Here is a 13116-nt window from a genome sequence, read left to right on the forward strand (position 1 = left end):
TAGTTGCAAGCTAAACTGGCCTAATTTACAAGTTTCCACCAAAAAACAGTTCAGTAGGAACCACAGCGGTCTATAGCTATCCATTCAATCTGTATGTAGTTAGCTAGCATCCATGGCTACACTGTAATATCTGTAATTTTGTTAATATTTGTGTTTGTTTGCCTTATGATCATGATCACCGACTGGAGGTCAGAGTTCACCCACCGGTTTATTTACATTTATAGGCTATGCATCATACAGTATATCATGGTTATATAAATTGTAGGCCTATGTAGCCTTTTAGGTGGAAATATATATGAATGCTATTGTGAAAGTGTAATTTTTTGTTGTTGCTGATGTTGTATAACCGGTGCCTTTACTCTCTTGTCTCGTGCATTCTCCTCCCACAGCGCGACGTGCGCAGTAACTTCCCGTTATTAGGCTACAACAAGGAAATGCAGCCATGAAAACTAGAACAGCAAGTGTGCGGAAAAGTGTTTAGCTTCAAGCAGAAAGCAAAAGTCAAAACACAACAACAAATCCGATGCAGATTTATATGTAGATTATAATCTGGACGACCATGGGGACAGTGGAGATCTCAATAAATGAAGATGGAGCTGTTAAAGTCAGCCAACGCTACAGTCTGAGGTAGGCCGGCAAGCTGAATCACCGAGAAAAACAATCACCGAAAATCACCGAAATATTAATAATTAAGGGCCGTATAGTGTGTCTATGTGAATTTATAGTGACTTTATCCTACTAAATGGTATTTTTATTACATATAATATTCATAAAGGGATTATAGTTTGTGCAGCCTATGGTGCTCAATAGGATGTTTGGAAACACTTGCTGTACGGTGTTTTATGGTATCACCATAATATTCCTATGATATGCATATAGAGGTTTACAGAGTGACAATGGCACTTAATAGTGAGTCAGTGTGACCTACACTATTCCTATAATATTCCTATAGTGACTTATAGTGTTTCTATGCTACTGAATAGTGAGTTTATGACGTTGTCGTACTTTAGGTGTTTTTATCACCTGTGGTATCACTCCAATACTGCTATAATATTCCTATAGGATACTATATAGTTCATATATTTTCGCTGTGAAATTTGAGTGTCCTTAACATGGGAATGAAAACAGCTGTATACCTATAAGAATATAGATTTGAAAAGCATCTGAAGAACTCTGAAACTGAATGCAAACCTTAAAATAGGCTATTTTATTTGACTGTATTCAAGACCTTTAAAGGCCTTGAGTTCTCATACTATTTTAACACTTTTGCAGGACCTTTTGTCCCGTTTCACCGTGGTTGGTTGTAAAAAAAAAAAAAAAAAAAAAAAAAAAAGAAAGAAATGATTTGGTTCACCTCTTCTCTTCCTGCAGCGCCCTGCTCAGAAAGCTGCGGTCGGAGGGCTTGGAGCGCCATCGTGCGGTGGAATGTTCCAGCTGCAGCGAAACTCCTTCAGACGGAGGTCCTTTCCTGTTTGTCGCCTTAATCCTCTACAGTCTGGTTACGTATAGGTACATGGGTTCAGTTATTATTGAGTTACACCAGCCTCATGATCAGTGGTGTAGTGAGGAATAAAACCTGGTCCACCAAAAACCACCAGTATAAACCAAAATCAATTATATTTTCATTTCAATTATAAAGTATTAATTTATCCTTTTTTCCCCTCAAAAGATTAATATCCTCAAACAGCCTCTATCACTTTGATACTTATTACAGTGTAGCCTTTACTATGAATTTGCACCATAAAGATTCATATAAAGCTGGGTCAGCTCTATTCTACAAATAAAAAGGTGGATAAACAGAGTTAAATTGGGTTTATCTTCCATTAAATCCCTGCTTATGTGAATGAGTGATGCGTCTCTCCTGTTGCCCATGAATGGAGAATAACCCTGCTCTCCTTCTTCCCTTCCCTCCCTCTCTGTCAGCTCAATCGCTTTCATCCACAGCGCCGCAGCACACGCAAAACGCCTATCTGTACAACTTGCCTCATATCGTAGGTTTCCAAGTGGTGAGTAATCCCTCCAACTCCTTATATTTCATCATTTGTAGCCTAATGAGAGAGGAAGGAAAGAAAGAAGTACCAAACACAGATCTCAGTTTATTTGGTGAAATCATGATGTTTCAGTCTAGTATATCATTCACTGATGAATTGTCATAAGCACTCACTAAATGTCTAAAAGTCTTACCAGATCAGCTGGGGAAACAGATAACGCAAATGATTTTGATAACTGTTTTATTTTTTGGTCTGCAGAACGCTCCATCTTGGATTTCCTAATCAACCAAATGGATCTGTTTGGGCTAAAGGGAATCAGGCTACTAGGCCTTCTTGGTGAGTCCCTTTATCAAACAAAGGCCTTGTTTATGACTGGATTTCTATTTACTCTCTGCGTAAACACTAGCCACGTCCTCTCTGGCACATTAAACATTAACAGAACTGAGATTATGTTTCCACAGCGGGCGTTTTGAATTTACGTCACACACGGGGTGGGGAACTCCACCTGGAAGATTGGTGTATATATACGTTTATGTACATAGTATACACACATACATACTAAAGAAATCCACGCTCAAGCAACAAAAAGCAGAGGTGCAACCTTAAATCCAAAATAACACACTGAGAGAAAAAGGCACAACACTCTTTTAGTAGAAAAATAGAAATCAGTTTATTTAGCTATAAAAACATGTTTCAGTCTCATCACCCTGGTCTGATGAAGGTTGAAAGACCAAAACGTCCGTTTTTATAGTTAAATATATGAAACTTCAGTATGCAATTGAGGACTTCAGATCGACCTATAGTTATCAAATTATCTAGCAAAGACTGCTTGAATTTATCAGGGATTTTATCAAAGAATTTCCCACGGATATCACTGGGCCAGATATATTACCTTAAGGTGTGAACCTATAACCGTAACCCTCCGCCTCTTGAGATCTATTTGTTTCTAATGTGTGTTTTGGTGGAATGTGTGAAATGCTGAATGTTTGTTGCTGTTTCCCACCCTTTCCCTTTCATTCATAAGTCCAAACAAATAATCAGTTGATGATGCTTCTAAATGTGTCGGTGAGCGATGTCGGCGGACCCCTCGCTGCTCTGCCCGCTCGCTGGCTGTGAACGCCGCTGCTGCCGTGTCCACATCTCACCCGGAGGTCTGCTCTTCTTCTCAGTGTGGCCCGTCGTCGCCGCGGCTGTCGTCGGAACGCTGGTGTGCCTGCTTCTCCACAGAAGAAGAAGAAGAAGGAGAGATGACAAGCTGCAAACAATCTCAGCTCTCATCCAGCAGGTTTAATGAAACACTGCTAAACTAAAACTACTAAAGAGGGGAAGCCCAGCCACAAAAAACCAAAACACAGGATTTTTTAAAATTTGTGTTGTCATTCTCTCGTTGTCTGGCAAATGCATCGATCGATTGCCATGACATGACAATTAAATATGAGATTTAAATGTATTTTGACACTGCCAAAGTTTGTTTACATTTGTGTCATTTCCACTTTGTGTGTGCCTTATATACTGTATATTTGACAGTGGGTTTCCAGTACAGTATATTTTCCATTACGATGGGTCCTACTCTTGAATGTATGTCTAGTTATTCACAAAAAGCCCCCAGATGATTCATTCAGTCCCAGTGATTCATTTGGAGTGTTTCTTCTGTAGCATATTTTCACAAACACATTTACATAATTTCCAGCGAATTAACTGCAGATGGCAAGAGTTCAAAATATCCTGCTGAAGTCAAAAAACTGTCAGTCACAAAACTGTAAAAGTCAGTAAGAGTAAACGTTACTGAGACACTTAAAAAAAACCAAAACATTGTTCCATATGATCTTTACCATGCAATGCTAAAAGTGTTTTACAAATCATCAGTTTCATGCTTTTATGGAGAACCTCTAAAATGTATACCCTGTAACAGCTGTGATTTAAAGTCAAATACTTAAGTCAAAACATACTTAACGAAAAGTAATCTTACTGACTTATAAAAAATAAAATACAAGTACACAAATAGCTACTCAATTACGGTAATTGCCAATGACTAATAGTCGACATTTTTGCATTTTGGGTATTTAGGTGATGTTTGTATTCAGACTGGAAATGAGTGCAACAATAGAAAAATCTTAAATTCTGAGATTATTAACATTACAAGCGACAAACAGTAAGGAGTGCAAAGGTCAGAGCCACAGCATGCTGGCAACACATTTAACTAAATATAACGAAATATTTACTGTAACAAATACGATAGAGAAGAAGATAAAGAAACAGGAGCTGAGGAGAGAAGATAGAAGGGATTTTTTGAATGTTTCTAATAGCGACTGCATGTGACTAAAGGAAAAAAATATCTTTGCACAATAAAATTTGAGTATTATATTTTATCACGAGGTGTCATAATACATCTTAATATAGCCACCTAGATATTCTGTGTGTGTGTGTGTGTGTGTGTGTGTGCGTGAGCTCCATGGGAATACATTAATATCAAATGAAAAAAAAGAAAAGAAAAATGACACCCATTGCTCACATCACTCCTATTGTGTATCACACTACTATGTTCAACATTTTGATTTGTCTTCACCAGCTTTGTAATCGTTCGTTTTTTAAGGTGCTGTGTGTGTGTGTGTGTGTGTGTGTGCCGTCTCTTTCTGAATACACAGTTATGCTTAAAAATATGAGATTTTCTGCATTTGTTCTGTCGTGTTTTTATCTAGATGTATGTCCCTTGTTGCTCTGTGACGAACCTTGTTTGCTAAAAGTGTTTTAGAAATAAATTTGACTTTAATTGAACTGATATCCTCATGTTTCGTATATTGTTGTGACACAGAGAGAGAGACAGAGAGACACAGATGGAGGGAGAGAAGAAGAGAGAGAAAGAGAGAAAGAGAGAGAGACCGCATACAACACCATTCATTATTAACACACCCAATATAGCTGGACTGGACACCTCTCTCTCTCTCTCTCCTACCCCCCCATCCCCCCTTCCTATTAACCAACACCCAGACACATCACACACACGCACACACACACACACACACACACACACACACACACACACACACACACACACAGAGCAGGAGAAAGACCCCTGCACACCCCTCCCCCTGACCCCTGCGACCTAGGCGCCATGGCAACCCTCTGACCCATCCCGCTGTTGCCGTGGAAACAACCTTGGAGCATGTCTGACCACTACCCCCCCCCCCCCCCACACACACACACACACACACACACATACACACACACCCCGACCCCCCCCACACACCCCCCTGCTCCACGCCGCGCCGAGGCAAACCGATCGATATTCTATCACACAGAACAGTGGAGCGAGAGAGAGGAGGCCACGGGCCAGCCAGATTACTGAGGGGGGGAGGGGGGGAGGGGGGAGGGGGGTGACAAAGAGAGAGCCTGTGTGTGTGTGTGTGTGTGTGGTGTGCATGTGTGTGTGTGTGTGATTCAGAGGAAAGGAAAGGGGTTTTAGGGAGGGTAGGAGATTGAGAGAAGGTGTGTGTCTGCGTGAGGAAAGGTGTTTTAGTGTGCTAGTGAAAGTGGATAAGAGAGGGAGGGGTGTGTGTGTGTGTGTGTGTGTGGTGTGTGTGAGTCAGAGTGTTCCAGTGTGCTAATGCAAGTGGATAAGAGAAGGAGGTGTGTGTGTGTGTGTGTGTGTGTGTGAGAGAGAGATTTGGAAGAAAGGGGTAGGAGGGGGCTGCTGGTGTAAGTGGGTAGAAGATTGAGAGAAGGTGTGTGTGTGTGTGTGTGTGTGTGTGTGTGTGTGGTGAGAGTGAGTCAGAGGAAGGGTGTTTGAGTGTGCTTGTGCAAGTGGATAAGAGAGAGAAGTGTGTGTGTGTGTGTGTGTGTGTGAGAGAGCGTCATAATGAGTTGAGGCAGGTAGCTGCACCGCTATAAGGCTTCTTCTCTTCTCTCTTGCTTTATTAGTGCATTCCTGGCTGTCTGTGTGTGTGCGTGCGTGCTCGCATGTAGACACCTGCATGCCTTCATGTGTGTGTGTGAGTGTGAACATACGTGCACACAGAAAAACATGATATATTGTTGTGATCGCCCTGCTCTGACAGTTTAGGCTGACGAAGCCCTTGTTGCTTTTTAAACCACTTTTTGAAAACACATTTTTTACTGACAGGCTTTTATTTTGATACTCATTGTATTCCCATTGTGTTTACCTGTTTTCTCTATTTGAGGGCTTCAACCCCTTTTTAGTCATGTCTGGCATTTTTATTATTTTTATCTTATTGGCTTTAGTTTTGCTTTGTTTTATTGTTTGTATGCTGTAAATAAAATGTTATTATTTTAATTTTATGATAATTGTTATTGTACTTGTGAGGGACAGCTAGCCTACTATCCAGAGAAAATAATGTTTACATATCAACATTAAACACTATTACTACAATACTTCAAGGCTACTTAATGCTGATTCATCATAGAAAGTGATGTCTCTCTGGTTAATTGTAATGGATGGACAAAGAAAGAAATCATAGGTCGCACCAGGCTACAGAGAGAAAGAAAAGGAAGGGAGGAAATATGAACTCACGAAAACGGGGTGACCTATATCCCCAGGTTAGGAGTGTGTGTGAGTGTGTGTGTGTGTGTGTGTTAAGTGGGCAAGAGCACTCATTTGCTCCCTGAGCCTTGTAATAGTATTCATGAAACATGGACACCGTTGCACTCAGTCACTCACGTGCACACAATTAAAGACACACACACACACACAGACATCCGTTCACAAGTACCAGCATACAACCATTCAACCTCAACCTATTCACAGGGTGTGTAAAATGGTCTTATCTTATCGGCCATTATTGCAATAAATCTTAGTGACAAATTGACTGATTATTCGTTTCTTAATATTTAAGCCCTGAAAGATTGTTTAGCTCTGATTATTACAGGATCGGCAAGTGGTGATCGTCTTTCTTCATTGTGTTACAAGAGTTTTTTTTTAAATTAAAACCACAAAATACCTTTTGTAAGTTACAGCAGCCTAGTAGAAACATAGATGGCACTGTATAACTCACTATTTATGTTGTGTGTCGTTCATGTCAAGTTTAGTTATAGAGCTTTAAACAAACAGCTTCGTCACAAAGTGCTTCACTGAATACAAGAGACAGAAAAAGATAAAAACAAGCATAATAAAAACGAGATAAAATCAGGCAGTGAGCTGTTCCACATTTCAGGATGTGAACCCATTAATAGCTGAAATGCATTTGAATGTAACATCTGCACATAACGTATATTTTTCTTTTATAAATTTGGGGAATAAATACACATTTTGAATAGAAATCCAGTGTGGTTATTTGGCTGCCATCTTTTTTCTTAGTCAAATTCAATGCTTTATTAGACTGCATGTGAAGAATGAAAGGAAGGCTGGTGGACGAGTGTGTGTGTGTGTGTGTGTGTGTGTGTTGGGGAGGGGGGGGGGGGGGGGGAGACATGTGACAAATGCACTGATTTTGAACCTGGAGGATTTGATCTCGTCTGAACTTCTCATGTATCCCGTCTGCCACAGATCTGCTGAGCCGTGACAGACAGACTCTCCATCCCATGCTGCCTCTTCCTTCAGTCACTCTCCTGCTCTCTCCACGCTCCACTGTAATGCGTCTTGTTTCTGTAGCTTGTTTACTGTGATCATGTATAGTGTCACACACCCGGGTATGAGCCAAAGTTCCCACTGGGGGCGATTAAGGCTTGAACTTGACCTTCATATCATCAAGTGTTAGAACTACTAGACAGACTGATATTAGCAGTATAATGTACATCTTACCATGTTGAGAGAGACCGTAGTTATTGCTCCTGCTGCAGCTATTTTACAGTGCAGTATAGTGGAATATTGCTTTTTCCATTTCACTTTAACCTAAGATTCATATTGGCATTTCAGGGCATTTCACAAGCTTCATTTCAAGTTCCCTGGTTTCCTGATAAGGTAAATTGTGTCATTTTACAACATTAGATTGTTAAATCATGGTTGTTGCATATTGTTTGTTGAGGATGTAACGTTATAGGCCTTGCTAAGTGTATGTTAGCAGTAATGTTAGTTGTTAAATTGTAGTGGTAGTAGTAGTGAAATATGATTGGTGGTTTGATTTTATGTCATTGCCAAGATACAACAGGCTATTTAAGTATGTCACTAGCACTAAGCTATTTTTCATTTGTTTTTAGCTGTATGATGGTTTATGAATATCAGAATCTTAACTCATATAAAGAATTGAACCATCTTGTTGAAGTTTACAAATCTCACATCATCTGCCACCATTTTAGAAACCAAATAGGTTTTTAGAATAGAAAAGAATCTCCAAATAATGGTTGTGCTGGTGACACTTTCTCTCTTTGCTGGTGGTTGCATGGTCCTTTATGGTGTGTAGTAGCCTTTGCAGAGGATTTATCATCCATTAGACCTGCAGGATGAGGGTGAAGCAACATTCTCTCTATAATGCTCTATGATGGTTGCATCCTCTGTGTCTTATCAGTGCTGTAGTCACCAAACCTCCAGCTCACATCAGTCCTGGGTCCTCAGGTCTGGAGTTCAAGTCTCAGTTGTAATTTTCAAGAAATATCTTCCTCTAACTCCACTTGACACATCAGAGCATTCCCTGTATGTGCCAACTCTGAAGTGTGATGTGTGTGCAACAGGAAGCACTGTCATAACAGGGAAATGGAAAAGTACTCTTTCTTTCTCTGTTGAAGAAGAGAAGACCGAGCAGCAGCCCTCTCTCTGAAGAGATACTGTTCTCCATGTAGTAGTATAATGAAGTATCAACTGGTGGAAATGACAGAATACATGTTCTTACTGAGATATGTTGAAATCTCTCTTCCCTGCTCTCTCTTGAATAAATACAAAAGATAACGTGCATTCTGATTCTCATTATTGAGCAGCACATTATGTTCAGTTTCCCAGTTTTGATCAAATTGTGATTAGCTCAGAGAGACATGGCACTAACATTGCCAGGGTGATTCATGCTGTGTGGAGCTCAGCCTGGCATTGACCAATCATTCAAGTCTGTTCAAACAGGAACATCGTGACAATGAGCGTGATGACACACTTCACACAACAGAAAGCAATACTTAACTATTCTCAGCAGAACTTATGCAAAACTCGGGGAAACCTACAATGAGCTTGTCCATTTTGGAAAGAAATGTGGATAGAGGAACCCGGATAGAGTCCTGCTTGAAACTGAGTGGCTTTTATTTTACTTCACTGCAGCAGGTGAAGTTCTCACTCAAGTTGAAAATTGTTAGAAAAATTGAGGCTTCTTTGCCTCAGTTGAAGTTGCGACCCTCTCGCTCCGTTCGCCTCCTTCCACTGACTTGTGTATGACATATGGTGGCATGCAAAGTCCTTTGAGACTTGACTGTGATAAAGGAATATAATTGTCAGTGTGTACTAAACCATACGTACCACATTATGTACGGAAGAGGTCAGAATTCTGAGTTTAAAGTCAGAATTCTGAGATTCTGAGAATAAAGTCAGAATTCTAGAATTTTATTCTCAGAATTCTGACCTTTTTCTCAGAATTCTGTCTTTAAACTCAGAACTCAAATACATTTTTCACATGTGGCCCTAATCCTCTTCCGTACATGTTATGTGTATTATTATGGATACTTAACATGTCAGCTCTGAGTGCAAAGAACCTCACAGAAAGTAGAAAACACATGACTTGACACTAAGGCCGTAAATAAGAGTTGGTCACAGCATTTATTTCCATTTTCTGACAAAACTCCACACAAAAACAAACTCGAGACCAAGCTGAAAAAAGAGAGATCCTTCTATTTTATTTCATTTTTTTCATTTTTTTTTGCTGCTGTTTCGCAAGTTAAGGTACAGTGCCTTATTCCATTTTTCCACTGATTTAAATAATGAAATCGGAGAGAAATCTCTTTTTCCGAGGACACAGAAAGATTGTATTTTTTTTCAACAGGGAAGGGGGGGGGGAAGTGGGGGGGGGGGGGGGGGCAGGGGGAGGGAGGGAGGAAAGGAAGTAGCAAGTGGGACGGGGGGGGGGAGTTTACAAGGACGGAGGTTTTGCACGGTGTTCACAAACAGACAGACAAACAGGGACGGATAGACAGGCAGGAGGGAGGGGAAGGGGGAGGAGTAAAGGAGGAGTGAGAGAGAGAGAGAGAAGAGAGAGAGAAGAGAGAAAGAGAGAGAGAGAGAGAGAGGGAGGGAGAGACGGTGTGCTTTGTCATGTCCGAATGAAAACAAGCAGCTCTCAGACCCACTCCGAACATAAAAAAAACAGAAAAGAACGAAAAAAAACCCAAAAAATTACATAAAACATTTTACGAACAATTTTGTTTTTTAAAAAACACCCAGTCGTCTATTAGAAAACAACAACAACACGAGCAGAAAAGAACAGAGGGGAGGAAGGAAGGAAGGAAGGAGGGAGAGAGGAAGGAAGGAAGGGAGGGAGGAGGCGAGGGGGTCGGAGGAAGAGGAGGAGGAGGAGGAGGTGACCATTATTATTATTATTTTTTTTTCAGTCAGTGAGCGAGTGAGCGAGTGTTTCATGGCGAGATCGGGAAAGTGGGGTTGATTCTTCGTCGCGTCGAGACTGGCAGTGAGCAAAAAGAGAGAAAGAGGAGGAGGGGAGGAAGGGAGGAAGGAAGGAAGGAAGGAAGGAAGGAAGGAAGGAAGGAAGTAGGGAACGAATGGCGAGAAATGGCAGTGATTGGGGAGCGGGATCTCGGTGGCATAAAAACAACAAAAATAAACAACAAAAAGCGACGCCACCCGCCCGCTCAGATCGCCAGTTGGGACTCTGCTGTGTTGGGAACAGTGACGGAGTGGAACAGTGCTTCAGCTTTTTCGACTTTATTGTTGTTCTTATTATTCTTTATTTATTCGGTGTTATAGTACAGATATATGAAGAGCGGCTGGATCTAACAGTGTGTTCATAAACATCGGCACAACAGTATTACTGGCAGACTAGTGCTGTAGTCTTTGGATAGAAAAGAAAAGAAAAGAAAAAAAAAAGAAGGGGGGTGACAGAAGGACGGAGAGGACGGGGGAAGATGAACGAAACCCCCCCCCCCTCCTCCCTCATCCTCTCCTCCTCTGTCGTTGGTCCTCTCGTCGACTTGGCGTTTTGCTTTTTTATTCATTTTTTTTTTAAAGGAGATGAAGATGGAAGAGGATGAAGTGGAGGAGGAGGAGGAGGAAGGGGAAGAAGGGAGAGGGGGTTGGAGGAGGAGTAAACGTAGTTCTCTTGTACAGTTTTGAGTGTGTTGATCGGAGAGGAAGGATGGATGGGAGGAGGAAAGACAGAGAGAGAGAGAGAGCGAGAGAGAGAGAGAGAGAGGAGAGGGGAGGATGAGTTTGGGGGAGGACGGGGGTGAGAAGTAAAGAATGGTTTGATAATTTAATAGTATGTCTCTTTTTCCACCCAGCCTGCAGACGGAAGAGGGGAGAAAAAGAGGGAAGGGAGGGAAAAAAGAGAGAAAAAGAGAGGTGTCATCAAAAGATTTGGTTCATCGATATTTAAATCAATCATTTCATGGTTTTAGATAATGTTATCCTGTACATACTGTACCCACGTTCCTCAATATTACACTCAGTGATGGAGAGGCAAATAAAAAGCTGGGTAAACTATGACTCTATTCAGTAAACCACCACCAATATAAACAAATATCCATTATATTATAAGAAAAACTTATGGTTTCCACCCTCAAAAGACCCATATCCTCATATATAACATATCAGTTTAATACAACTTACATGATGTATACTACACATTTACCTAAAATTACCTTAAAACGATGGGTAAACTCTATTCTGCAAATAAAAATAAAAGTGGGCAAACTAGAAATACTTTGCTATGCCAGTAACAGCCAGATTCATTAACAGATTCATTAATATATATAAGGCTCCCGCACATCATCTACTTGCAAATCACAATTTAATGTCAATCAGCACACCCAATTAGCCTTTCAGCATATCCATTACATCAACAAATCAGCATTTATCAAATTAGAAAAATCAATAAAAAGGCTAGTATTTGTCATATGAATACAAATCAGTTAGTATAAGCGGAGATAGTCAAAGTTAAGTTAAAGCTCCTATATATACAAAATGGAGCAAATATATCAAATACATAGCATGCTTTGAAGAAGGTCTATGACTGAAACGTGGCTACATTAAATTGTGATTTGCAAGTAGATGCTGTGTTATTATATTATCTTATCTATATTACATGATGCTTTTTCTCCCAGCACCCATGACTGAATTTGTCAGGTGTGCAAACAGTAACAGTAACAGATTCATTTGGGGGTTTTCACCAAAAAAACATGATGAATATGTTCACAGACACCAAGTTTTTCAATACAGATAGGAATACTGTTAATCTAAAACGTGTGTGTGTGTGTGTGTGTGTGTGTGTGTGTGTGTGTGTGTGGCCTTACCTCCGGGGTTCCGGCGCAGGATGAGTTTTCGGATCTCATCGTAAACAAAGATGAGGAAACTGTACGGGAACGCACAGAACCACCAACTGGGCCTGAGAGAGAGAGAGAGAGAGAGACAGAGAGAGAGAGAGAGAGAGAGAGAGAGAGAGAGAGAACATGAAGGAACGAAAACCTCAGTACAGGAGTTTTTAAATGTCGCATAAAATAAAATGTTAATTAGATGTGTTTCCATCAGCTGGATTGGAGTGAATAAATCTGCTCCCAGAATGTCAAAAACACACATGTAAAATGGAGAGTCTTTCAAGAGCATTTATCTGACGAATATGCTTCTATCGTTCAAATGTACTGCTTCGAGTGAGCATAAAAGCCTTTTTCTGGTTACGTTTTTTTTTCCATTTCCATTCAGCTTTTCTAATTTGGCTCATCCTAACTGGCAGAAGAAAGCGGAGGACGTGTGGCGGTACGTACTTGAGCGGGTACATCCGTAGTGCCACATCCATGCCGGGGCAGTAGGACAGGAAGGCAGCCAGGGCCGTTTCCTCAAACAGGCCAAAGATCAGAATCTTATTCCTGGGGGAGAAAAAAAAAACAGAATAATGAGAGTTACAGAAAATAATGAGATGCATGATTGAGAGACAGAGGGATGAAAGCAGAGAGGAAGAGGAAGGGAAACACACATGAAGATACTCGGGCTGCAACTAATGGTTATTTTCAGTGTTAAATGTTAATCTATCTT

General features: G+C 40.7%; 2 protein-coding genes across 3 annotated transcripts in view; one reads left to right on the plus strand and one right to left on the minus strand.

Annotated features, from left to right (window-relative positions):
- The first annotated feature begins 431 nt into the window (after positions 1-431).
- LOC139925110 (uncharacterized) lies at positions 432-3795 on the plus strand. 2 transcript variants are annotated; one of them, XM_078290401.1, is made up of 5 exons: positions 432-627; positions 1372-1509; positions 1924-2006; positions 2250-2327; positions 3016-3795. In XM_078290401.1, exons 1-5 carry the CDS (start codon positions 560-562, stop codon positions 3105-3107), a joined length of 459 nt encoding a protein of 152 aa, XP_078146527.1. In that variant the 5' UTR covers positions 432-559; the 3' UTR covers positions 3108-3795. The 2 variants fall into 2 exon arrangements, with proteins under 2 accessions (XP_078146527.1, XP_078146526.1); XM_078290400.1 differs by having other exon boundaries at positions 3161-3795.
- Positions 3796-11123: 7328 nt separating this feature from the next.
- atp1a3a (ATPase Na+/K+ transporting subunit alpha 3a) overlaps positions 11124-13116 on the minus strand; it is a 28977-nt gene continuing 26984 nt past the window's right edge. The window contains exons 19-21 of the mRNA XM_071911110.2: positions 12849-12950; positions 12381-12472; positions 11124-11370 (exon numbers count right to left, since the gene is read on the minus strand). Of these exons, the coding sequence (XP_071767211.1) occupies positions 11342-11370; positions 12381-12472; positions 12849-12950 (223 nt within the window). The 3' untranslated portion in view covers positions 11124-11341. The remainder of the gene's footprint in view (positions 11371-12380; positions 12473-12848; positions 12951-13116) is intronic.

The sequence above is a fragment of the Centroberyx gerrardi genome, chromosome 19 (genome assembly GCF_048128805.1).
Source record: "Centroberyx gerrardi isolate f3 chromosome 19, fCenGer3.hap1.cur.20231027, whole genome shotgun sequence".
NCBI classification, from domain to species: Eukaryota; Metazoa; Chordata; class Actinopteri; order Beryciformes; family Berycidae; genus Centroberyx; species Centroberyx gerrardi.